This window comes from Salvia splendens, chromosome 3, assembly GCF_004379255.2.
Source record: "Salvia splendens isolate huo1 chromosome 3, SspV2, whole genome shotgun sequence".
NCBI lineage: Eukaryota > Viridiplantae > Streptophyta > Magnoliopsida > Lamiales > Lamiaceae > Salvia > Salvia splendens.
Genome location: NC_056034.1, coordinates 30,317,431 through 30,344,580, shown reverse-complemented (window position 1 = coordinate 30,344,580; position 27,150 = coordinate 30,317,431). Strand labels below are relative to the sequence as shown.

General features: G+C 39.2%; 4 protein-coding genes across 5 annotated transcripts; 2 read left to right on the top strand and 2 right to left on the bottom strand.

Moving 5' to 3' along the window:
* Nucleotides 1-38: 38 nt before the first annotated feature.
* On the bottom strand, nt 39-3,742 carry LOC121797330 (TOM1-like protein 6). 2 transcript variants are annotated; one of them, XM_042196085.1, is made up of 9 exons: nt 3,606-3,742; nt 2,868-2,946; nt 2,681-2,779; nt 2,177-2,290; nt 1,924-2,078; nt 1,740-1,821; nt 1,574-1,659; nt 1,221-1,493; nt 39-983 (listed from the first exon to the last, which is right to left on the bottom strand). In XM_042196085.1, exons 3-9 carry the CDS (start codon nt 2,702-2,704, stop codon nt 218-220), a joined length of 1,500 nt encoding a protein of 499 aa, XP_042052019.1. In that variant the 5' UTR covers nt 2,705-2,779; nt 2,868-2,946; nt 3,606-3,742; the 3' UTR covers nt 39-217. The 2 variants fall into 2 exon arrangements, with proteins under 2 accessions (XP_042052019.1, XP_042052018.1); XM_042196084.1 differs by lacking the exon at nt 3,606-3,742 and adding an exon at nt 3,338-3,581.
* A 2,659-nt stretch (nt 3,743-6,401) lies between these two features.
* Nucleotides 6,402-7,226, bottom strand: LOC121796853. Its single transcript, XM_042195626.1, has one exon. It carries the CDS (start codon nt 7,224-7,226, stop codon nt 6,402-6,404), a length of 825 nt encoding a protein of 274 aa, XP_042051560.1.
* Nucleotides 7,227-18,310: 11,084 nt separating this feature from the next.
* LOC121793471 (pentatricopeptide repeat-containing protein At2g38420, mitochondrial-like) lies at nt 18,311-20,037 on the top strand. Its single transcript, XM_042191483.1, has one exon. The coding sequence runs from the start codon at nt 18,311-18,313 to the stop codon at nt 19,826-19,828; it is 1,518 nt and encodes a 505-aa protein (XP_042047417.1). The 3' UTR covers nt 19,829-20,037.
* A 1,010-nt stretch (nt 20,038-21,047) lies between these two features.
* Nucleotides 21,048-22,920, top strand: LOC121797392 (probable WRKY transcription factor 33). Its single transcript, XM_042196147.1, has 5 exons — nt 21,048-21,301; nt 21,378-21,512; nt 21,792-22,192; nt 22,292-22,447; nt 22,557-22,920. The coding sequence occupies exons 1-5, from the start codon at nt 21,128-21,130 to the stop codon at nt 22,810-22,812; spliced, it is 1,122 nt and encodes a 373-aa protein (XP_042052081.1). The 5' UTR covers nt 21,048-21,127; the 3' UTR covers nt 22,813-22,920.
* The last annotated feature ends 4,230 nt before the right edge of the window (nt 22,921-27,150 follow it).

The following is a 27,150-nucleotide window of genomic DNA, read 5'->3' as shown; positions in this document are numbered from 1 at the left end:
TGAATACTATAACAGAACAGATGCAATTACTCACAGGCTGAAAATCAATCACATCCATAAATATCGGTTGAAATCACCATTATTCACTTTAAAAAACATATTTTCTGGAAGTAAAAAACAAGAATAACCATTATTCAAACGAACCTATTACTTGCACCAAATTAACTCAAAAGAGTTGGAAAATATATGAAAAATTAAATATACACCAAGCTAACAATCACATCCTCCCTCCAACCATATTTTGGCTCGTGGGCCCGGACAAGCTCGGTGTCGCATTACTTGTCGTTCTGAATCTCCCATCCCCACTGCTGAACACATCAAGATCTTCAAACAATCGATATGAAGGGATGAAGGGCTTCGGCCGTGTGCAGCTGGCCGCCTGTGCCTCTCCGTTACTGAAAGGCGCCATGGGTCTAGGAGTCAAGTACGTATACATAGGATTATGACTGCTGAAGTAGCCCGGCGTGGTGGCCCATGGTGGAGGAGTGTATGCATATTGGGAATTATGAGGCTGAGGCTGAGGCTGTGGTTGTGGTTGACTTGTATTATACTGATATTGCTGTTGATATTGTGACTGCTGCTGAGGCTGAGTATTATAGACTGGTGATTGTGAGTTGTATGGAGGTTGTTGGTAAGGCTGAAGCCGAGGTTGTTGTGGGGTCTGCTGTGGCTGAGGCTGAGCCCACGGAGCGACATAATTGTTACTAGCAGGATAAGCCTCAGGGGAAACTGTAGTAGTACCTGGGCTAGTCGAAGAAGGCATATAGTCTGGAGAAGAACTCTGCTCGTTCGAGCTACTACCAGTCGACAAAACAATGCTCAGGAGCTCTATGATGTTCTGATCTTTCGTTTCCACTGATGCAGGTGCGCCGATGGGAACTAGAGCATTGCTCATTGCAGGGCTCGATGTAGCTTCTTGAGATAACACATCACTTTTAGCCTTGGATGAGTTTTGAGAAACATTGCTCCGAGCTTTTGAATGTCTGCAGGAATTAAATTCAGAATTAAAATCAAAATTACATGTGATGAAAGACAGAAAATAAGGTTAATAAATAGTACTCCCTCAGTCCCTCTGTACTAGAGGCGTTTCTTTTCGGCACGAGATTTAAGAAAAGTTTATGCTTTTTACCAAAATAGGAAATGACTCAGCTACAGTGGGACAACCAAAAAAATAAATACGACTCAGCTACAGAGGGACGGGGGGAGTATAAGTTTGTAACCTTCGAGCCAGCTGTGCAAAGTCATCTTCCTCATCGACATCCTTTTCATCAATCACAGTAAATGCCGGTGCAGGTGGGGTCTCGTTGGATGATGCAGGCGGTGTGCTGACTTCAGAAGATCTATGATCAGGTTGTTGGCTCTCAGAAGCTGCACGTGTGGTAGGAGTGGGTGCGGGTGGAAGAGGGGAACCAGAAACTATTGCATCATGCTTTGCAAGAACACTCTGTAAGCTGTCGTTTAGTTCAAGACCCTTACCAAGGATCTCTTCGTCTCTGTCAAAGATTGCATACGAGTTTCAGACATAAAAGCGGTAAGAAAATGAAATTAAATCTGGAATTTGAAGAAATGCTACCTGGTCGTCCCCAACAACTCCACAAGCTTTCTCTGATTAATGCGGCATTTCTCGACAAGATCAACTATGATTTCATCATTAACAGCCTGAAAGGGAATCAAATTATTCGGGACATATCTAAACACCATTTCTAGTAACAAAGGTGAAGAGCTGTAGATGAAGATACCGAGCGATCACTTGGATCAACAGCTCGCAACATATCAGTCAAGAGTTCAAGAACATCACACATGGAGTTGAGGCCCGATAAACTACAAGGGTGAAAATTTTGGAGAGTCAATCAGAACTGGATGATAAGTAAAAAGATACAACGCTTATTGCGCTCAACGACCAACCAAGTACACAACATGAACCTTAAAGTAGTATCTTCAGCTCCAGTGGCTTCATTGATTCTCGTAGAAGAACTACTTGACATTCCGTAACCTGGTGGAGTCAACACTGCATGTGTAGCAGGAGTATGTATAGGAGCAGCATCTGGTGGGCGATGAGGAAATTGTACACCAAACCGCTGCCATAAAAAGCCAGGGCAGTTAATAAATCTTCCTACGAAGAGGAGATAGTTCATTTTGAAGGCCTCAACATCACTGCCACTATACAAGTATTTACCCTCAGATCTTCGTAAGCCATATAATACTGAGGATGTCTTCTTCCCAATCCACCAAATGCCTCGTGCCATGAGCCAATCAGGGTTAGAATTTTATCCCTTACGTGCATATCAGTCTGAAAGCATCAAAGAGTAACCCTATTAGTCTGGAAGCACGTACACATTCTTAACTTCTTGTTGATGAGTATAGATGAAAATATGAAGCTGGAATATAGTCTCATAGAGGAGAAAAAAATCATATCAACGTTTAAAATTATAATGTATTTGAACAAACCCATTCTATTCAAATGTAAATATTAGCAGAACATCAAAATAAATAGATGAGGAAGCATCAATAAACAGAAAAGTATTGTGAAGCATTCAAGATAGGACGAGTGCCAATCAATCCGAACGAGGCAACAAACACTCATTCAATGTGAACTTGATCCTAGCATGACTCAAGCAGGAAAAACACACTAATCTATTTTAGTATCATTGGACTAGTCCATAGAAAGTTAGAAACTCGCCTTTTTCTTTACAATCTTGACCATCTCCGGAAGTATATTCTTTTCTGCAATATGAAAATGCACATAATCACCACAGTTCTTGACAAGCGTCTCCAGAAGCTACAAAGATACATAAGAAACAAACATCAACCAATCTCGCCTCAAATAAACACCGGGTATTTTTCAGAATCGAAGCACACTTGAATACCGTTAAAGCAAGCAACTGAACTTTGGGTTTCTTGTGCTGCAACCGTTTCTTCACAGCTTTCACAACATCTTTTGCAAGCCTATTCAGTGACACAGAGCAAAATTCCACCATAAAAATTCCATCTTGAATACAAATCCCGGTACATGTATGGTAAAACAAGAGACAAACTCGACACACAGATAAATAATCAATCAAAAACACAACCAAATCCCCCATCAACAACCATCAATTTCTTTTTTATGGATAAAATTACAACATTCAAAATTCGCTCACTACACAAGAAAGTATCATCACATGCAATCCTCCTATTTTAACATAACTTTAACCAAGATCTTGATTAATCCCAATTCCAAAATGAAAACACAAGAACAAAACAGAAATCAACATGTTTACAAAACATTTACAAACGACCAGACCGAAAACCAATAAAAATTCAATCTTTTAATGAAAAATATGTAAAAAAAACATACATCTGGTTGGAATTGAGAATATCACAAATTTCCATATTGAGAGTCCAATCGGGTCCGATCAAGAACTCGCTTGTAGCTTTCTCGACTCTAACAGTAACCGAAGAAGACGAAGCAATTGATGAAATCATCTTTTCTTTCCCTCAATTTTGTTTTGTTTATAATCAGAAAGAAAACCAGGGAATTTTTTGTTTTCGTGGAAGAATTCTCCCTCTTTTCTTGTTTTGTCTTTGCTTTGAGAAATTGTTTTTATGGATTCTAATATAAATACCTTTGTTTGTGCGGAAGCGTTGCTCCTGTGTTCCGCCGTATTAAACTCGCCGCCAAACAAACTATCCACTAACGATCCATTATTTTAGTCTTACTCTTCTCTCTCTCACATGTGTGAATTGTGAATTGTGAATTGTGAATTGTGAATTGTGAATAATGGGTAATGCATATTCAATGTTCAATCATTTTAATCAAATTTATTTTAATGTAAATATTCTAAAATAGAAGAATGATTATATATAGGGAAAAATAGATAACTCTATTGTGAATAGAACTACAATAAATTGATCTCTATTGGTAGAGGAAAAATATTACTATGCTAATGGCATTTTATAACATAGTGATCTCGCCGCTGGCACGGCGCTGCTCGACGCATCGAGCTCGTTCGTGCCGCTGAGCAGGCAACGTGGGGCGTTTCTATTCGCCAACGAATTTTTCGTTGGAATTATTTTTAAAAAAAAATAAAAAATAATACTCCCTCCGTTTCGCCATAGTTGAGTCATTTTACCATTTTGGGAAGTTTCTTCATAGTTGAGTCGTTTCCAAAAAAGGAAAGAATTAAAAGATTTAATGGTGATTTAGGCATTTTATTTAACTTCCCTAATGACACTTAATTAGTGTAATTAAATGGAGAAACAAATCGCCTATTTTGGTGTGGGTCATTTACGCGTCTGCTTTCTCTCTCTCATCTAAACTACTACTCCTTCTCTCTTCCCCAATTCTCAAACCCTAGATCCGCCGCTTTCATCCTCGCTGATTTCGCCGACACACACAATGGACCGATTGAACCACCCCGATGGCGAGGGATGGATTAACCCTCGCATCACCCGCGTTCCAGCCGGGTCGCGCGGGAGAGGGTTGATTTCGTCCGCTTCCCAGAGAAGAGGTCGTATCTCGGCGAGTTCCCGGGGGAGAGGTCGTATTTTGAGCAATTCCCGCCGTAGATCTCGACAATCGGCCCGAGATGATGAAGGCTTAATCCACCATCTATTCTCGTTCATATGCCGTTCCCACATCAGCGAACTCGCCGAGACTCCGGCCGTTCCCACATCGGTGAAGGCCTCTCCTCTAACCGGATGCCTTGCTGGTGGTGTCGACGGCAACCGAACTCCGGTCGGTTGCATATTTGGAGGTGTAGGCAGCGCCTCCCAGACTGGTGGCGTACTTGGCGGTGAAGGCCGCGCCTCCCTTACCGGAGGTGTTGCTGGTGGTGAAGACGAAGCCTCACCGACTGGTTGCGTATCTGGAGGCGAAGGCCGCGCCACCCCGACCGGAGTTCTTGCTAGTGGTGAAGGCGACGCCTCCTATGAGATGACTGACAGCCCGGTAATGTCTGATGAAGAGTTTGTAAGGCGATATGTCATCACCGAGGCTGACAAGGAAGCATGGGAGAGAAACAAGGCCGAGGCAGAAAGGGAGGTGAAGGCACTCTTCGGTGAAAATTGCTTGGATCCGTAATTTGGTTGGTGAGATCTTTGTGTATGCTGACTATAGTAAGTGGGCTGTCATTTGTGTTTTGATATGTGATCTTTTGTTATGTTTGTGTGATCTGTGATTTGTCTTTGGTTGTTGATGGACCTGTTGATGTTGTGCATAATGGTTGGTGATGGTTATGGGGTGGTTTTGATGTTGTTTGTGGTGGTGATGGGGCTGTTGTTTGTGGTGGTGATGGGGCTGTTGATTTTGGTGGTGATGGTGCTGTTGTGATAGTTACTTGCATTTAGATAAACAGCATCCATGATTTATGCACAGATACAACATTGTTCAAACACAAAATGCATCATTTCAGCCTATTGACTGCCTATTCAAAACACTAGCATGATATGTGCATTCATGTATATTCACTGAATGCATCATTCATGCACAAAGGCATCCTATCCAAAAAACAAAAAAGCTTCTACTATACCTTCATAATCCTAATGACTGAGCAATCAGCTCCAATCCCTCGTTGCTCCCTTGGTCCCGCATGTAAGCAATTGTTTGCATAGCCAGCTCCACTGGAACTTCTAGATCCTTTGGAAGTTGATTAGTCCTCCTTAAATGTGCTTTCCCCATGTGGGGCAGTTTGTATGTGTTATGCCCCTGAACTTTCATGATTTCCATGAAACATCCTTGAAGACTTAGGAAAACATTGTCCAAAGTCTGTGGCTGTAATTCATTGAATGATTGCACCACTGCATTCACTAAATCATCCACATTTTTGCATGCAGTCTGAGTTTGCAGTGATTGTATTGCTCGGAACCAACCCAAATCATTGACATTAGTGTCAGGTGAGTTAGGTGGTTGTTGCACAAGTGATATTGAGAAACCACTTTGTTGTGCAGCTTCTTTGAAAGCTGGATCATTGTCTTTGATGTGTGGTCTTGCATTGTCTTGTTGTATCTTGAGAACTTTAGTTGCCCCATTGGGCCACTTGGCTTTGATGGCAGATAATATATGTTCCCAACAAGTAGCCATGCATGATATCATCATTTGCACAACATTACAAAGCTGATTTTACTAGTGTATCATGAGTATGTAGATACACTAGTATGTAATGGCTGATGTGCACACATTTATTGCATTACAGAGATGCAAACATTACCTCATTTGCACAACATTACAAAGCTGATTTTACTAGTGTATCATGAGTATGTAGATACACTAGTATGTAATGGCTGATGTGCACACATTTATTGCATTACAGAGATGCAAACATTACCTCATTTGCACAACATTACAAAGCTGATTTTACTAGTGTATCATGAGTATGTAGATACACTAGTATGTAATGGCTGATGTGCACAAATTAATTGCATTAAAGAGATGCAAACATTTCCTTGTTGATCAAGCAGTCCCTGGTCACATCTTTTGTGATACTCTCTATGGGTTTTGTCTCCAAAGTGCCTGCCATTCTGTTCTTGCTTGACCTTTTGGCAGGAACTTGTTTGGTAAATGGAAAAATTCCAATTTTTCCATCAAACAAGACTTCACCATTAACACCAAACAAGGGCCTACACATTGCACACATGAACATAATTTTTGATATGAACTGCTTATTTTTACATGTTCTATGAGGTTCTTCCTCTCCTGGAGCAAGATAGAATCTTTGAGCTCCTTTTGTCATGTAGAACCACTTTTCATCAATGTGTATGGTGTTGTACATGTTCCTGAACTTGATCTTGTTCAAGATCCTGTCTAGCTGTAAAGATTCAACTGTGAATCTCAGTCTCAACAACTTATTTGCAGCTGTTAAGCCGGGCTTAATGGCTGATGTGTGTGGCCTAATTAGTCCAGCCTTAACCCACCTCCAAACTGTGGCTTTTGAACAACCTAAACCGGCTGCCACACTTAAGAGGTTGCATCTCTTTGAGAAATGCATACTCTTGAGTACCTCAACATCAAGATGCAACCTTTTGGGGTAAGTTCTCACTTTTTTTAGACTTACCAATTGCATTGATTGTCCTCTTTGTTGTTGTTTCTTTGCAGCATTCCACCATCGTGTACATGTTTGACGGAAGATTCTGAATTTGAGTTGTGCCTCCTTAAGTGTGCTGCGAGGAGGAACAATGCCGACGCACCTTCCAATGATGAATTGAACCACTTGGTTCTTGAATTCTGAGGAGTACTCTTGATGCCCCATTATGAGCATTCAATGCAGTGGTGGAGCTGTGGCTGTGGCTGTGGCTGTGGCTGTGTATAGAGCATTCAAGCCATTTTTGGAAAGAGAGCATTTACTCCATTTGGTTGGGAATGGCAGTGGTTGGGAATGGCAGTGGTTGGGAATGGACTTTTATTAATGTGAATAGAAAGTGGCACCACATTTAAATGAAAAGTGGCGCCTCATTTTGGAGTAAAAATTTTGTTAAGTGTTTGAAAAGTGTAACTCCTCATGCTTTGATTAAGGAGCTTGTTTGATTACTTCAATGTGAATGAATAAAGGAACTTGTTTGATTACTCAGTGCTTTTTTATTGTATTGCTCGAAAATTTACAGAATTCAATTTCCATGTCTATTTCTTTTTTATTTACAGAATTTAAATATTTATTGTGAATAATTAGCAAATAAATAAATCATTTAAAAAAAGAATTATGTAAGTTGAGTTCAAATAATAAATCAAATCAAAATTGAAATTCACATTTAAAAATTCCACCTACTTCATCTACTTTATTATCTACCCACTTAATCCACTAAACATCCCTTTCTTAGACTCCGTGCCGAAAAGTTCCGCCTCAAGTATAGTGAAACGGAGGGAGTACCAAAAATTAAAAAAAATATATTTTTCAGATTCCAAAAAATATAGCCATTTTTTTGGATTTTTTTTATTTTTTTATTCTTTAAAACCCCAAAATCATCTATAAATACACACATTCATCATCCATTTTTCACATCAAATTTATCTCTCATTCATCATTTTTCATACAACTCATCTACATCTTCCTTTTTCACTCAGACCCTCTCTAAAAATGGATTTCACCGATATCATGGCTGAAGCGGAGCGCGAAGAACAAGAATACTTTGAACAATATCGTGCCGCCTATGAAGCCTATGTCGCCGACACCACCCCCGCCCCTTCTCCTCGACCAACTAGATCAATTTGCCGCTACATACCTCATGACCGGGAGGGAGCCAACGAAAGGCTCGTTGCCAACTATATTTCCGACCAGCCGCGGTCTGCGGTTTCCGGAAGATTACTTCCGGTGCCGTTTTCGCATGTCAAAATGGTTGTTTATGCGTATTGTCAACACATTGTCCGCCCGTGTTGAATACTTTCAATCAAGTAGAGACGCAACCGGTCGGCAAAGTCTCTCGGCATTGCAGAAGTGTACTTGTGCCATCCGACAACTTTCTACTTGGCAAACAGCTGACCTCTTCGACAAGTATTTGCATGTCGGTGAGTCAACCGGAATCCTATGCCTCAAAAATTTCTGTGACAGCATTCGTTCTGCTTTCGGTGAGGAATTCCTACCACCACCGAAGATTCTCAATGGCTGCTTCATCTTCACGAAACAGTCCACGGTTTTCCCGGTATGCTTGGCAGCATTGACTGCATGCATTGGAAGTTGAATAATTTCCCGACTACTTGGAGGGGACAATACTTAAGCGGCCATAAAGGCGGAGGCCCAACGCTTATCCTCGAAGCGGTCGCCGACTACCACCTATGGATTTGGCATGCATATTTCAGTGTTGTCAGATCCAACAACGACTTGAACGTGCTCTATTCTTCACCACTCTTCAATGATGTTTTGAATGGTGTAGCACCGGCGATCGACTTCACCGTCAACGGAAATGCATACCACATGGGTTACTATCTTGCCGATGGTATCTACCAAAGGTGGTCTATTTTCGTGAAGACGTTCAGCAATCCGCAAAAGCCGAGACGAGTACTTTTTACGCAGCGTCAAGAGTTTGCTTGGAAAGACGTCGAAAGAGCTTTTGGGGTCCTTCAAGCCCGATTCAACATTGTGAAGGCCCCGTCTCGGCTGTGGTACGTTAAGAATATCGCCGACATCATGTACACGTGTATTATCTTGCACAACATGATTATAGCTGACGAAGGACCGAGGGCAGCTAACTTTTATGACGAGGATGAAGCCGGAAGCTCAACCGCGAGGTCTCCCTCACCCCGAGGTGTGCATACGACGGTGGGCGAGAGGATCGAAACAAGACACACAATGCGCGATACCATAACCCACACTGAGCTTCAAGAAGACCTAATCAAATACATTTTGGCGAAATTCGGCCACGAGTAGTGTATTTTTTTAATAATATGGATTTAATTATGTAATTTTTAATTTTTAGGATTTTAATTATGTAATTTTTCATTTTTAGGATTTTAATTATGTAACTTTTAATTTTTTAGTAATTTGTAATGGTATCGAATATTTTTAATGCATTTTAATATTGTGAAAATGTTTTTAGTAATTGAAGTATTTAAATTAAATAATGGAATGGTGGGACCCTTGAGCATGTCCTTGCGGAAGAGAATGGATGTGAGTGTTGTGCTCTTGGGAAGAGCAGGGAGTAAAAAAGTAATAAAAGTGGGTCCGGCCCCACATCCGTGCTCTTTGGCAAGAGCACGGATGTGGATGCTCTAATACTCCTTATGATATTATTTTCTATTGATTTAGCCGAATACTACATCCGATATTATTTCAACAAGATTCATTTCAGTAATATTTCCAACCCATTCTAATACTCCTTAGAGCATCCGCAGCGGTGAGTGGGGACGCGTCCGTCCGTCCGTGCCAGCGGCGCGGCACCGCCTGCTCGCCGTTGCGCTCTTGCCGCTGGCGCGGCACTGCTCGATGCATCGAGTACATCTGTGTCAGCGAGCAGCTGACGTGGCGCGTTCTGATTGGCCAACGACATTTCCGTTGGAAATTTATTTTTTTAAATAAAAAATAATACCAAAAATTAAAAAATATATATTTTCAAATTTCCAAAAATATGGTCGTTTTTCTTACCCTTTTTCTGGATTTTTTTTGATTTTTTTATATTTTTTTTATTCCAAAATCATCTATAAATACACACATTTATCATCCATTTTTCATATCAAATCATCTCTCATTCATATTTTTTCATACAACTTATCTACATCTTCCTCTCTCACTCAAACCCTCTCAAATAGATTTCATCAATCTCATTGCGGAAGCGGAGCGCAAAGAACAAGAATACTATGAACAATATCGTGCCGCCTATGAAGCCTATGTCACCGCGAATACCCCCGCCCCTCCTCCTCGACCAACTAGATCAACTCTCCGCTACATCCATCGTGACCAGGAGGGAGCCAACGAAAGGCTTGTTGCCGACTATTTTTCCGACCAGCCGCGGTTTCTGGAAGATTACTTTCGGCGCCGTTTTCGCATGTCAAAAAGCTTGTTTATGCGTATTGTCAACACATTATCCGCTCGTGTTGAATACTTTCAAACAAGTATAAACGCAACCGGTCTGCAAAGTCTCTCGGCGTTGCAGAAGTGTACGTGTGCCATCCGACAATTTGCTACTGGGCAAACGGCTGACCTCTTCGACGATTATTTGCATGTCGGTGAGACAACTGGAATCCTTGGCCTTAAAAATTTTTGCGACGACGTTCGTTCAGCTTTCGGTGAGGAATTCCTTCGGGCACCCACCACCGATGATTGCCAACGGTTGCTTCGTCTTCACGAAATAGTCCATGGTTTTCCCAGTATGCTTGGCAGCATTGACTGCATGAATTGGAGGTGAAAGAATTGCCCGATAGCTTGGAGGGGGCAATATTTAAGCGGCCACAAAGGCGGTGGCCCAATACTTTGTTAGAATTGGTATACTGAAAAGCATATTTCGAGCATGTTACACGGATAGAATTGCTTGTATACAATGAACTCTACAATCCATATTTATCCCATAGCGAGAAGAAATAATTTTGTCGCATTGATGTTTGCTTGTACAATTATAACATGTATCTCAAACATTTAAATGTATAAGAAGCAAATAAGTCTAATTCTTCTACATAGTAGACTGGTCGTGAACGACGTTCATAGAAGGTGACGCAGTCGGTTCTTTGTAGAAGAGAAAAATAATTTCACAACCTAGATAGGCTTTGGCTATCTATCGTGAAAGGTTGCAGTGTCAGTCCGCTTGTTTCCTTACCTTTGGAAATAATTTCAGTTACTCAAATAGTTTCTACACTCAGTTCATCGCCAAATGTAATAGGAAGTGATTATATGAAGATTGTTACTGAAAAGTTGGAAACCTTTGGCATTATATTCACTTTATTACAATTGGAGAAAGATAACATGATACTTGGCGAATTCATTAAGGTTGTATCTTTCCTATGTCTTAGTTCAATCGAACAGAAGACTAGTAATGGAAAGAGGGAATAGCTGAATTGTCATCAATGCCTGCTGAAAGCAAGAAAGGCAAGAAAAATTTGGTGAAAATACAAAGAGAAGGTGCATTGTAAGTCGGATTGACCTCTTCTAAAGAGGGACAATGACTTAGATAACAATGCAACTTCTAAAGGAGAGATCTTAATCCAGTTGGGCAGTTGTTGCAGTGGGAGCTATTTATTTATGCTCACTTTATTGTTATGTTTTGATGTTAGAGGTTTTGTTTTATTGGTACAGTTTTGTTTAGAATGAATTTATATTCAGTTTCTAAACTCATTTATGATTCTACGATGTTCAATATTATTTTATAATGCTTGCATTATTGAGAAATGAGGATCGAATATCTATCATATTGTCATAGAAAAACAAATTATACATCATAGTATCTAAACAATATAATTGCAAAAGGATTGAGTTTAACACGACAGTTCAACTTCTTAAACAATGAATGATAAAATATTTATGATACTTAAACATAAGGCCAAGAAAATACTTAGTAATTGTTCAAACTAATTTTGTCTAACTCAAGTGACTATCAATATTTTAACAACTTGTTTGTTAAATAGCTTAAAGGTCGAGTAAGTCTGGTTGATGCACTATAAGTTAGAATCCTTTGGTGGTAAAAGGGATTCAGAATACTTATAGAGATGCAACATAGAAAGACTAGTAAGTCTCAATGGTTTACACCATAGGAGACGAGCAAATGAGTTAAGATCAGTAGTGGGAGTTAAATCCTAGTTGACTACTCCAAGCATTCTTCTAAAGAATGGGATAGTCATATAAGAATATATCGAAGTCTCTCGAAGACAAGTTCGATAAGTGAACAGTTTTACTCAATAGCACCTTATCATTGATTGATGGGATATACGTTGGAAACAATGAGTTATACCTTAAAGAAACTACCATAACATCAGTACCTTCTACAACACGCGAGTTGTGGACTAGATGCAAGTCTAGTCCAGCACATTACAAGGTGTGAAGTTATTCCAACACATGTTTTGGAAAAGGTATCCAAGTAATTGGAGTTGTGTACTGAGGTATGTTTTAAGGTTGTCCCAAATGATAGAAAAGGTACATGTTCTATAATCTTCACGGCAAGATATGTGTTTGTTTACACGAATACTAGATTCTTTGATGAAGATTATGAGGAGAACTACAAGCCTAACAAACATGATAATTCTCAAGATAATGAGAATATCTATTTTCTATCTTAACCAAGAAGTCATACCATTAGAGACTTATGCACTAAGAAAATCAACGTTTGTACCTAAGATTGTAAGAGTCGTGTCGTAGTGGGAGCGTTCTTTGCGAACATAATAAGTTCATGGGTCTAAAAGAGTCTTAAGACTCAGTCTTAGATCAACTTGAACATAATCCCTGTAACTACAAGGACGCAATGACTTATTCGGATAATCATTCTTGATAAGATGATAGATTCTGAATAACAATCTTAAATAGACAAGAATGTTTGCAAGACTTGCGATACTACTCATAGACTATTTCAGTCAGTGGGAGCTAGTGGACCTGCAAGTGTAAGCATGGATCTCAAAAGACTAGAATAATGGCAAAGGGTTATACCCAAAGAGAATTATATTCTCACCTACCATTTTTACCTAAGTCGATCTGTATATTGTCTATTGTAGCCTACATAAATTAGGATGTATGTACTATGATTGTCAAGACAGTTTTCTGTAAGTAGAAGTCTTGAGGAGATCATCTGCATGGAACATCTTAATGGTTATGTAATATAGGGCAAGAAAGTTCAAAGTGCACTATATTTGGTATTCTTGGTACTCTACGATGATGACATCTATAAAAGTTGATAAACAACTAAGAGGGTTATCTAGCGTAGGAAACTGGTCGTCTACCCAGTTTAAGGATGATGAATTTAAGATAATCTAGTTACATTCTAAGCATCTGTGTCATTAGATTGCTAGAAAATGAATGTATGTTTTCTTAAAGAATCCTACATCTACACAATACTTAGACACTTTAGCATTAAAAATTCCAAGAAAAGGTTTTTTCTTTTTCTAGACGGAATTATTTTGTCTCTAGTCAAGTGTTTTTCGACATTGAATGAGATCAAGAAGAATGAGACAAGTCCCATAATTGGAAGTCTCATATATCTATGATGTGTATTAAGTTAGATATTAGCTTTGCCGTTGGCATAGAAGCATGATATCATTTTAACCATGGCCAAGGACATTGGAATGGGTAAAGAATATACTATAGTACTTGAAGAAGACTAAACGGTATGCTCTAGTTTACCAGACATCCATGTTATGTCCTTTAGGTTACATCGACTCGATTTTATAATTGATTGATGATCGAGTTATCCTCTGACTATGTGTTAACGTTAGGAGTTGAAAACTGAGTCATGAAGGAGTGTGATTACATCACAGACTCTATCATGAAAGTTACAAGTGTGGTTTCATCAGAAACTATTAAGGTAGTTGTTAATCTTAGTAACTTCCTAATAGCTTTGATCGTGATTCCGAGTATGTGTATGAGTATTATATTTTGTTATAATTACTCTAGTCAGGTGTCTAACTCGAGGGAAACACGTTCTGATAAAGTTAAGCAATCACATAGAGATGAAGTATGAATTTTATTAAGGATTAAGTGCGCAGCAAGACGTTATGGTTTCCAAGATATCATCGGAGAACAACCTGGAAGAACTTTTCACAAAATGCCTATATGGCAACATGTTTTACACATGAGGTGAAAAGTACGGTAGTTCGATGTATCATGGCCCGAGACCTGCTTAGAGTATAAGTGGGAGAGTTTTGGCAGTGGGTATACTCGAAAGCATGATTTTGAGTATAAGTGGGAGATTGTTAGAATTGGTATACTGAAAAGCATATTTCGAGCATGTTGTACGAATAGAATTGCTTGTGTACAAAGAACTCTACAATCCACTTTTATCCGAAGGCGAGAAAAAGTAATTTTGTCGCATTGATGTTTGCTTGTACATTTATAAGATGTATCTCAAACATTTAAATGTATAAGAAGCAAATAAGTCTAATTCTTCTACATAGTAGACTAGTCGTGAACGACGTTCACAGAAGGTGACGCAGTCAGTTCTTTGTAGAAGAGAAAAATAATTTCACAACCTAGATAGGCTTTGGCTACCTATCGTGAAAGGTTACAGTGTCAGTCCGCATGTTTCCTTACCTTTGGAAATAAACGACACTGGTGTGGAATAGCACTGAAGGATCTAACAGTTGATATAAGTCTTTCTTGCTATTTACTAAAAGACGAGGTCTCGGTGATTATTATTTCTTAATCATTGTTGACATAACATTGAGCATACGATATTGATTATGCACTACTTTGATTTATCAAATGGTGCGGATTTTTCGCAATCCAAGAATCCTGATATCTTGGGTAGTGGTGATTAATGTTTAGAGGTGCTAGTATTGTTATTGCAATGAATCATGTGCTGGGTGAGTCCAGTTTGATAATATCCTCAAGAGGTGTTCGAAAAAGGTTTTATTATTCAGAAACCCAGCCGGTTGGAATTTATTCCAGAATAATAAATAAAGATTTTGAACTAGACAACTCTTGGAAAAAGATATTAATTAATTAAAGTCAAATAGCATACTTAAATTAATTAATGGATATTTATATCTTAAACACGAGAAATAATAAATTAAAGAGGTAAAGCCTGGATTACTCGTAATTTTGGATTGGACGAGCAGTCAATATTATTATACTATAGTGGATGATAATAATATTCTATTGGAATTGTATTAAATTGGGGCTCAATTTAATTAGTAAAAAGTCTAACAGGTTTGGCCCAAGTCCAACCTCCATGGATCCCTAATCTGGTCCATCATAACTCTATATAAAGGAGACTAAATAGAAGACAAAATTAATGAATTTAATCATTAAATTTTCGTGCTCCCTCATTTTCCCGATGAGACGAAATTTTCATTCCCTTCTGGTGGGAATTTTGTCTTCTGCCTAGTCAAGCCCTTTTCGATTTTGACAAGCTTTGCCCACCCAAAGGTCATTATCTGAGTTCGGGATACAGATTAGAAGACTCGTGGTTGAGTACGAAGAACATTACGTGGAGAAGGTGCAAGCAATCGACGATTCTTTGGAGAATCAGAGCGGTAATTCTAAACTGTAGAAATTCATGAATTAGTGTTTAATTTCCTTAAGAATGAATTTATGTGCTTTCTAGCATGCAATTGATTGTTTTAACATGTGATAAATTGATCCCATAATCTGTCAAATAGATCCATATGTATGATTTATTTGTGAATGCATGACTTCCGCTGTGCAAGGGGCACCAAACCCCAACATACTTATCCTTGAAGCGGTCGCCGACTACCGCCTATGGATTTGGCATGCATATTTTGGTATTGTCGGATCCAACAACAACTTGAACGTGCTCTATTCTTCACCACTCTTCAATGATGTTTTGAATGGTGTAGCACCGGCGATCGACTTCGCCGTCAACGGAAATGCATACCACATGGGTTACTATCTTGCCGATGGTATCTACCCAAGGTGGTCGACTTTCGTGAAGACGCTCAGCAACCCGCAAGACCCGAGACGGGTTCTTTTTGCGCAGCGTTAAGAGTCCACTCGGAAAGACATCGAAAGAGCTTATGGGGTCCTTCAAGCCCGATTCAACATTGTGAAGGCCCCGTCTCGGCTGTGGTACGTGAAAAATATCGCCGACATCATGTACACGTGTATTATCTTGCACAAATGATTATAGCTGACGAAGGACCGATGGGCGGCTAGCTTTTACGACGAGGATGAAACTGGAAGCTCAACCGCGAGGTCTCCCCCACGCCGAGGTGTGCATACGACGGTGGGCGAGAGGATCGAAACAAGGAACCCAATGCGCGATACCCGAGCCCACATTGAGCTACAAGAAGACCTAATCAAACACATTTGGGCGAAATTCGGCCACAAGTAGTGGGTTTTTTTTACTTTTATAAATTTAATTATGTACTTTTTAATTTTTAGGATTTTAATGATGTACTTTTTAATTTTTAGGATTTTAATTATGTAATTTTTAATTTTTAATTTTTTTGTAATTTGTAATAGTATTCCGGATATTTTTAATGCATTTTAATTTTGTGGAAATGTTTTTATTTAAATTGAATAATAGAATGATGAGACCCTTGAGCTTGTCATTGCGGAAGAGCACGAATGTGGGTGTTGTGCTCTTGCCTAATAGCAGGGAGTAAAAGTGGGTGCGGGCCCACATCCGTGCTCGTTGGCAAGAGCACGGATGGAGATGCTCTTACTATCTAGTGAACTCAAAATCAAATCAAATCAAATTAAATCAAATTAATAATCATACTATTTTAGTAGTAATTGACAATTTTAAAAAATAAATTACACGAATTTACTTGGACTGTAATGATAAAATACAATTTAAACTAATCAAGCACATCTTATCTTATTAATCAAGTTTACACTTAAACAAAGAAATAAAATTACGCCGTATTAATCAATATTAAAATAAAAGTACTACCTAGTTTTACTAAAACAAATTTAGAGCACTGCGACGCTCTTCTTCTCCATTATCGTCTCCTTTTTCAAAATTTTCAAGAAACTTAATTCTCTTTTGTGAAATTATTTCACCTCCCCTAGTCCCTATTCTTCTAATTCTCTTCCTCTTCTCTCTTCCATGTCGACGAAGCAACCATAGCCTGGGGTCGGAGCCGGAGCAGCCCTGGGTCGACGACCAATTCTGGGAGGTTCTCGGAGGTATTCACGGACCGGCGGTGGGGTCGGCCGACCCCACCTGGGTCCGTCATTGCTCGGCGGCTTTGCGGAGGGAAGCAAGAAGAAGAAGAAGAATTGAGTTGAGGTTTTGCGTCGACTTTTGCAGAAGGAAGGGGAGGAAGGAGAAGAGAAGAGAAGAGAGATAGAGGAGAGAAGGTGAGAGAGAGGGGGAGAGTATTTAATAGAGGAGAGAAGGTGAGAGTGAGAGATATATAAAAAGTCACGCGTCTATGACACACATCAATTAATAAGTTGACACGACCTGAAAAATCAAATTTTAGAAATGATGGAATTGCCCAAACCCCTAAAAGGTATTTTCGACTGAAAAATGGCCAAAATAACCATTTTCAAGATAAACGATTAGTCCAGGATTGTCTGGAAATATTTTAAAAGTCCAGGAACTAAGAGCGAGATAAACGCATAGTCCATGGACTATTTTTGACCCTTTATAATAAAGTGAACAATTTTTTTTTGTAACCGGAGGAGAAAATGGATTCATGGGGATTTGGCATTTATAGATATAGATTTACAGAAGGTATACTCACAAGTCACAAACGCACAACTGAGAACCAAGATTCTAAATAATTCATCAAATTGAAAGGATTCTTTGGAATCCATGACTTTGCCTTAAGGTCCGCAACATGCCAACGAACCAAATTTGAAGAGATCTTCTCATGTGTTGAGAATTACTCATTTCATCTCTCTCTTAGATGTATGTACTAATAATTTTAAGTAGTTTGTATTCAAGTTTGAAGCACAAATTCACTCCTCCTTCCGTTATTTATAGTCTCATATAATCTCATTTTAACTCGGTTATTTTAAACAGCTGTTTAACATTATGAAGAAAATGGAACATAAACTCTACTTTTATATATTTGTTTTATTATCAAAATGTGAGCATGAGAGTTAGTTGAATGATTGGTCCAGCTATAACTAAAATGGAAAAAAATAACTGAGAGTTTAAATTAAGAAAATGCAAAATAAAATTTTAAATATTCTATTTTAATTCCAATTGAAAAACCAGAAACAGTAACCACCTCAATATTTAACGCATGAGTTAGAGTACAAAGATTATTAATGTTTCTAATAACAGTTGCGTAAAAATGTTAAAGGGAGTAAAGCGATTCATAGCGGCTGAAGAAATTCACCCATGGCGGCACAAGATCTCTGCAAATCAACCCACAATAAAATCATTCTCATCATCTTCTTCAAAATCTTCCTCTTTGTGCAATTACTACCTAAGAAAAACAAGAAAGTGGCCAATTCAACCGCACAACAAACAATTGCCTGATTTTTTCGCTTTTCAATTAGCTAAGAAATCCTTCAAACAATCGATCAAAAATTCCAAATCTCATCTTCTTCGTGACCTAATCGACGCTTGTGCTGCTTACGAAGTCGAACCCACTCCGCAGTCCTACCATTTCCTCTTCAAAATTTTGATTCAAAGCCGCCCTTCAAACTGCCAACACCAAATCCTGCAAATTTTGAGCCACATTGAAAATTTCGAAAACTTCGTGACACCCGCGTGCGTCTTCATCGATATAATCAATTTTTACGGTGAAAACGACATGTTCGATGATGCTGTAGATCTTTTCTTGGCGACTCCAAGGTTTAGGTGTGAGCCATCGGTAGAAACGTTGAACGCTTTGCTTTCAGTTCTTTGTAAGGTCGAAAAGGGAATGAAGATTGTGCCTACAATATTAGTCAAGAGCCAATCGATGAATATTCGGATTGAAGAATCCACTTTCGAAATCTTAATTAGGGCTCTTTGCAGAATTGGGAGGGCGAGTGATGCTTTGGGGATACTGAATCAATTGGTGGAGGAAGGTTTCGACTTGGATCAAAAGGTTGGTTCTTTGATGCTCGCGACGATGTGCCGGCAGCTGAATTACGGCGTCGGCGGATATGGTGGTGAAATTTGGGGGTTTTTTGATGAGCTCAAATGTTTAGGGTTTAAACCCAAGAGCAATGATTTCTTGAATGTAATTAGGGTTTTGGTGAAAAGGGGGAAAGGCATGGATGCATTGGGATTATTGAAACAGATGAAGATGAATAAAATTGAGGCTAATGTTATGTGCTACCATCTAGTGCTTGATTGGTTGATCTGCAACAAGGAGTTTCCAGTTGCAGATAAGGTGTTTGATGAATTGCTTGTGTTAGGGTTAGTCCCAGATATTCACACGTACAATGTGTATATAAATGGTCTATGCTTGCAAGGAAAGGTAGATGAAGGGATATCAATGTTTCATTCGATGGAGGAGTTAGGCTGTGTGCCCGACTTGAACACGTATAGGGCTATCTCAAGCGCACTGTATAGGGCAGGGGAGCTAAGTCGGGTGCGAGATATGGTGCAAGAAATGTGGCTGAAACGCAGGTGTTTAGATCAGCATATGTATGAGATTCTGATTGATAGCTTTGCTGTTGATGGTGACGTGGAAGGGGCTTGCGGTTTGATAGATGAATTGTTGGAGGAAAGCCATGTTTATGAGTCAAAGGGTTTAGATAAAATCATGTGTTGGTTGTGCAAGATTGGTTTGCAGGAAAGAGCAGAGGAGTTGGTCGAGAAGATGGTCGTAGGGGATCTTGCAACGGGCGTGGAAGGTGGTAGTTCAAGGATCTGATCTCGCTTTGGTCCTCTTCCCCGGAGGTATCTCGTATATGGATATACTTCGTTTGCAGCTCGAGTTTTAATGGAGATGTAATCTATCTGTGATGTGATGTGGCACCATTAGACCTTGCTGATTTGAATTTCATTCCTATTAGTTGTAGCAATGACCATTTATATAGTTACGAATATTTCATCAAAAGATATTCATTGTTTTTTGTGTTATGGATGTGAAAGTAAAGACATGTTAAATCCAGAAAAAGTGTGTACTCTTTATGAAGATGAAGAGAAGACAGGCCCAAGCATAGGTACATCATGTGACGTTCCCAATGGTACAATACAATAACCAACCAAAGGTCTGAGTTTGAGAATGTGACTTCTACTTTGTGCATGAATAGATCAATGCCTACTTTAGAGCTTTCTGATCGACAAGAAATTGTCGGAGATAGTAAGTTCGATGACATATTCTTTGTAATAGATGACAAAGAAAAGGTGAAAAATTTGGTCACATTTAGAAGATGATTTATGATGTAGAAGAAATAATGGAAGAGCCAATATGGATAGAAATTATTTTCATTTGGTCCGTCTTTTAAAAATAAAAATTTTCTATTTTAGGGAAACTCTTTCTAATACGATAAATTTGGTCACTTACTTTATTCTCTCTTCATCTCTCTATCTTTTTCATTTTTCACTTTATTCTCCCTTTACTTAACTCACCTAACACAATTTTCTTAATCTCCTTGCCGAAAAGAAACGTCTCCATTACTATGGAACGGAGGGAGTAGTATTTAGCACAACAGCCCCTGCTCTTTCTAATACAACTTAAAAATAATATGTATATATTTAATTTATTTAGCTAATATTTTTTTTATCATATATGTATACATAGTATAATACGATAAATTTAAACTAGGTGACTATAAGGAAGTCAATTTTATTAGTTTAGACCAGAGATTTTGTAGTTTAACTTCATATTTAGAGCGTGTGATCTCCATTTACAAATGATAGAAGTTACTATCAAACATGAAGGTGAATAACTTCAAAAAGATAAGAGCATAGAATTTAGCTACGATGCAATCCTACGTGGCGTCCTCCCAAGCATTCAGCCGCCGGGAGCCGGTCAAAGTCAAACCCACAAGCTTTGACCAAGCCCCCAATTTCCACAGTCAAACCTCTCAGCTCCTTCCCAGAAACCATCTCCTACCACTTTTCTTCCCTATTTATGTATATTTTCTCTCCTTCCAAATTTATTCAAACCAAGAACACAAACTTCCTTATCCATCAATTGATTTCAATTCTCTCTCTCTGTATCTGTATGGCATCCTTAAACAGAGCTTTTAACTACAGTCCCACATCCCAATACATGAATTCTTCTTTCACTGACATGCTCACATCAAACAAAGACTATTCATTCCCAGCTGCTCTCTCTCCGCCCCCTCTCTCCCCTTCCTTTTTCCTCGACTCTCCTGTCCTTTTCGGATCATCTAATGTAAGTTGTTATCTATGTAAAATCATTTATATCTGTCGCCTCTCTTAATTTAATTTAATTTAATTGATTTGTGTAGGCTCTCCCATCTCCGACCACCGGAGCCTTCGCCGCCTTATTCGCCAAGGACGAGGCAACCCCGTTTTCCGATTTCTCCTTCCAATCCCATACCCAAACGGCACTTTCTGATTCCTCCTCACTCATCGCTTCAAGGGTAAACACAATTATTTACCTACTCTTCATATCCACGCTTAAATTGACATCAATTTCTTTTTTCCGACCGTTAATTTACCATTTTTGTTTCCCATCTCATATCTCACTAACTTTTCAAACTTACGTTTTATTTTAAACTAATAGAGTATATAAAAGTAAACACATTTTCCATTAACTTTTTCAATTTTCTTTCTATTTCTTAGATTTCAAATAGAGTCAAACGAACTCAATTAATTATAAAGTAATAGTAGTATTAATTAGAAATTTGAATGTTGAGCAGGATTCGTTGAAAAGGCAGAGAGAAGATGAAATTGCAAAAGTAGAAGAAGTTCCAAGGATAGAGCAGGGGAAATCCGATGACGGATACAACTGGAGAAAATACGGACAGAAACAAGTGAAGGGAAGCGAGAATCCTCGTAGCTACTACAAGTGCACCTTCGCAAACTGCCCCACCAAGAAGAAAGTGGAGAGGAATTTAGATGGATACATCACTGAGATTGTTTACAAAGGGAGCCACGACCACTCCAAGCCCCAATCAACCAGAAGGTCATCATCCTCCACCCACAACTACAACTACAACAACAACAACAACGTCACTGAGAGCACCACCACCGACAACAACAACTCTTCCATCTCCGACGACATCGAGCAAGCCTCGTCCATCAATGATGCCAAGAGATGGTCAGCAGATACTATTTCATTTATATAGTGATTTCAATTCTCTCTTACAATATTGTTTCATTTACTAACAAAAATGATTTTTTATATTTTTTTTGTCAGGAAAGCGGACGACGAGAATGACAGTAGTTGTGGGAATAGAGCCGTCCGAGAGCCCCGAGTGGTAGTGCAGACAACTAGTGAAATCGACATTCTTGATGATGGCTACCGGTGGAGGAAATATGGGCAGAAAGTGGTGAAGGGCAACCCCAATCCTAGGTACGAAAACTAAACACGACATATCTATCTATTTATCTATGTATCTATCCAGTTTAAAATTCAAAACTAAAAAAATCTTACATAAAGCCCTATAATTATATTATTGCAGGAGTTACTACAAGTGCACCTCCAACGGGTGTCCGGTGAGGAAACACGTGGAGCGTGCATTCCACGACAAGAGGGCCGTGATCACCACATACGAAGGGAAGCACAACCACGAGGTCCCCGCAGCACGTGGAAGCAACTGCTATGCAACTAGCAGGCCTCAACCACAAGTAATGAGGCCCCCTGCACCCACAACTTACAACAATCCCATGTCCCTAACTAAAGACGAGCCCTCCTTTTTCGACCTGTTTCTAGATTGAACAAATCACACGCCATTTGCATTGTAAATGTAACGTGTAAGCCTAGCTCTGTAATAGCTTTAGCTCATATTTTTTCATTTATTTCAACTACTACTTGATCCTTTTTTATACTCCAGTTTTTACCAAATAATCTAACAAATATATGAAGATGAATCGATTTGAATGAGTTGGAGAAGGAGAGAAAGATATTTTGGAGAGAAAAGTTTGAATCTTATTGAATGATTGAATGAGTGTACAAAACACCTTATATACTCGGTGTTCAATTAACTAACAACATAACCGAAAACTAACTAACTCTAGCGGGCACAAAACTAACTAACTAACTAAACCTTCAACTCTTCACCTTGCATGGACTCGTCGTGTATGGGAGCCTGTATGGAAGGTTGCATGGTCGTGCATGGTTGTAGCTGTTGATGTAGATGCTTTGATAGGCCCCCTCAAGATGGACTATATAGACTCTTAAAGTCCATCTTGATGAGTAAGTTGTGGAAAGGAGCAGCGGCCAAAGGCTTTGTAAAAATATGTTGATTGGTGTTGTGGACATGGACATTTTGATCACCAACTGCTTTATATCTATGCCAAAATCTTTTAGTAAAGCAATAATCCACACTACTTCACAATATGCAAGGGCCATAGATCTGTACTCAGCTTCAGCGGAGGACCTAGAGACTGTATGTTGCTTCTTTGATTTCCAAGAAATCAATGACGTACCAAGAAATAAGCAGAAACCAGAGATAGAGCGTCTGGTATCTGGGCAGCCAGCCCAATCTGCATCAGAGAAGATGCTTAATGAGAGAGCTGCTTGAGCTGAGTAGAGTAGGCCATGACCTATTGTGCCCTTTAGATATTTAAGAACTCTTTCAAGCAGCAAGAAGATGTTCTGAGCATGGTTTAGATAGAAATTGGCTGAGTTTGTTGACAGCAAAAGTGATGTCAGGTCGTGTGATGCAGAGATAAACAAGCATTGAAATTACTCTTCTATAGACTGCTGGATCATCAATTGGAGGTCTGGCATCCATTTGTAGATGTTTCATAGAATCCATGGGAGTAGAAGCTGGTTTGCAGCCAAGTAGGCCAGCATCAGACACAAGATCTAAGGCATATTTGTGCTGAGAGATGAAGATGCCAATTTTGTTTCTAGCAATTTCAATGCCAAGGAAGTATTTTGGATTGCCTAAATCCTTGAATTTGAAGTGATTAGCAAGAAAGCTTTAAACTCTGAGATCATGTTGTCCTCACTACTAGCCACTAGGATGTCATCCACATAGATAACAACTCCAAAGAAGTGACCAGTTGAAGAACTCTTGTAGAAAAAGGAATGATCAGAGGCAGATTGTACTAAGCCAAAACCAGATAGAACTTGAGAGAATTTCAGGTACCACTGTCTGGAAGCTTGCTTGAGGTCGTAAAGAGACTTTTTCAATCTACAAACCAGCTGTAAAGAGCCAGGGGGAGGATCAACAATAATCAGACTAGGAGGTAAGGTCATATAAATTTCCTCTTCCAAATCCCCATATAAGAATGCATTGTTAATATCCAGATGAGATAAACTCCAACCCTTAATAGCAGCAATAGATAGCATCAATTTGACTGTTGTGAGTTTAGCTACAGGAGAAAAGGTGTCATGATAATCAACACCAGCCTGTTGAGTGAAGCCTTTAGCTACCAAACGTGCTTTGTATCTTTCCACAGTAGCATCAGCTTTAAATTTGATTTTGTACACCCATTTGCAAGAAATTGGGACTTTGCCAAGGGGCAGATAAGTGATCATCCAAGTATTATTTCTAATCAAAGCTTGCAGCTCATCTTGCATAGCTAGAACCCACCCTGGGCTTTGAGAGGCTTTCTTGTAGGTTGAAGGCTCAGAGAGTGTGGAGAGTAGAATGATGAATTTGAGATAGGGCTGAGACAATTTGGATAGAGAGAAGTAAGATGAGATGGGATAGTTGGAAGATGTAGTGACTGAATTACATATGTAATCAATAAGATGAGATGGAGCTTTGAGAGATCTGCCAGACTTAGAGTGATGAGAAGTATGAGGTATGGAAGTATTCTGAGGGATGAGAGGATCAGCTTGAGATAGAGGATTGTGAGAGATGAGAGAATCAATATGAGATGGAGTTGGAAAAATGGACTGAGACTGAGAAGAGAAGGGAAATTCAGATTCATGGAATGAGATATTTCTGCTGATAAAAATCTCATTAGTGTCCAGATCCATGACTTTGTATCCTTTGTAGCCAGAGAGATATCCAATGAAGATACACTTGATGACTCTAGGTGAGAATTTGTGTTTACTCTTATCTAAAGTGGATGCAAAACAAAGACACCCAAAGACTTTCAGATTTGAGTAGGACTGAGCCTTTTTAAAGAGAGCTTGGAAAGGTGTTGTATTTTCTGAGAAGACAGAGGATGGAGTTCTGTTTATGAGGAAGGATGCTGTGAGAATACACTCCCCCCAAAATGAAATGGACAAATGAGACTGAAAAAGGAGGTTGCGGGCTACATTGAGTAAGTGCTGGTGTTTCCTTTCAACTCCTGCATTTTATTGTGGAGTTTCCACACAAGAATGCTGAGCAATAGTCCCATATAATGAGATGAGAGAGTGAAGGTTGAATTCAGGGGCATTGTCACTCCTCATGACTTTTATTTTCTTGGAGAATTGAGTGTTAACAGTGGCAAAGAATTGAGTTAAAACTGATTGGACTTCAGATTTTTGTATGAGAAGAAAAGTCCAAACAAACCTTGAGAAATCATCCACTATGGTTAAGAAATACTTGAAACCATCATGTGTGGGGTGGAGAAAGGACCCCACACATCACAGTGGATCATATAAAAAATCTTAGAAGCTGTGTATGTGGAAACAGGAAATGGAAGCTTCTTTTGTTTAACAATGGGGCAAATTTGAAAAGTAGTAAGATGTGAGTTTGAGGGGGACAATATAGTGGATAGAAGTTTTAATTTATTGAGTAAGGGATGGCCCAAACGTTGATGCTAGAGATTAAGGCTTACAACTGAATTTATAGAAGCATAATTCAAAGATGGTATTACATTGGCACTTGAACAAGGCTGAGATGTATTTGTGCTACTGTAAGATGATTCTGGAAACTCAAAGATGAATAAGTTTCCAACTCGATTACCCCTCCTAATCACTGTCCATATTGAAGCTTCCTGAATTTGGAAGTTGTTGTGAGTAAAGATGACAGTGCAAGCTGAATTTTGAGTGAGTGCACTAGCTGATATGAGATTAAAAGAGAAGGATGGTACATGAAGAACTGAAGATAAAGTGATGAGAGAAGTGAGTTTTACAGTACCTAGATGAGTGACAGGAGCTGTATTGCCATTTGGAAGATTGACTGAAGCATTTGCAATTGGTGCGGCAGAATTGAAAAGAGATTGATCATAGCATACATGGTGAGTAGCACCTATATCTAAAATCCAGGTAGATGAACTAGAGCATGAAGAAGATATTGAATTTATACAAGGAGTGAAGAAAACTGTACCAGAGAAGTTGTTTGAGACATGAGCATTGGTTGAGGATTGAGCAGGAGGATCATTAACTGGTGTGTTGGCTTGTGTAGAAGGATTGTGGAGTTTCTGACTTTGCAAGAGGCTGATAAGATGTTGATATTGATCAATACTTGGTAGATTAGCAGTGTCTTCAACAAGATTAACAGAGCGCTGCTGATGAGGATTTGAGCTTCCAGTAAATCCAGAAGAATGTGGAGCAAAACCAGAAGTTTGAGGAGATTTTCCCTTCCCTCTGCCAAAACCAGATGGAAAGCCATGGAGAATAAAACATTTCTCAACTGGATGGTTGGTTCTGCCACAGTGAGAACATAGAAATTTGTTCAGGCCTCTGCCAAATGAAGTGGCTGCATTAGCATAGGGCAATTCACTAGTGGCTGGAATCCGAGTGGAGTTAGAGGATAGAGAGTTTCCATCTATAAGCCTCTGCCTCTCTTCCTGAATCAGCAATAAAAAAAACTTTTGATAGAGAAGGAAGGGGAATCATGGAGAGAATGTGAGATTTGATCTGAGAGAAAGAAGCATTTAATCTAATGAGAAATTGCATGGTGCACTCGTTCTCTTGACACTGGCTCCACTTTGAAGCACTATCACATGTGCATCTAGCACATGAACACCAAGAAATAGGTTGAGAACTCTTGTATTCATCCCAAACTAAGCGTAGGTTAGTGAAATATGTATTAACATCTGACGATCCTTGAGAGAGAGACATGAGTTGTTGTCTAAGTTGATAGATAGGAGCTGAATCACCTGTGGAGAAGCGCTACTTCAGATCGAACCAGATAGCATACGCATCGTCGAGATACATGATAC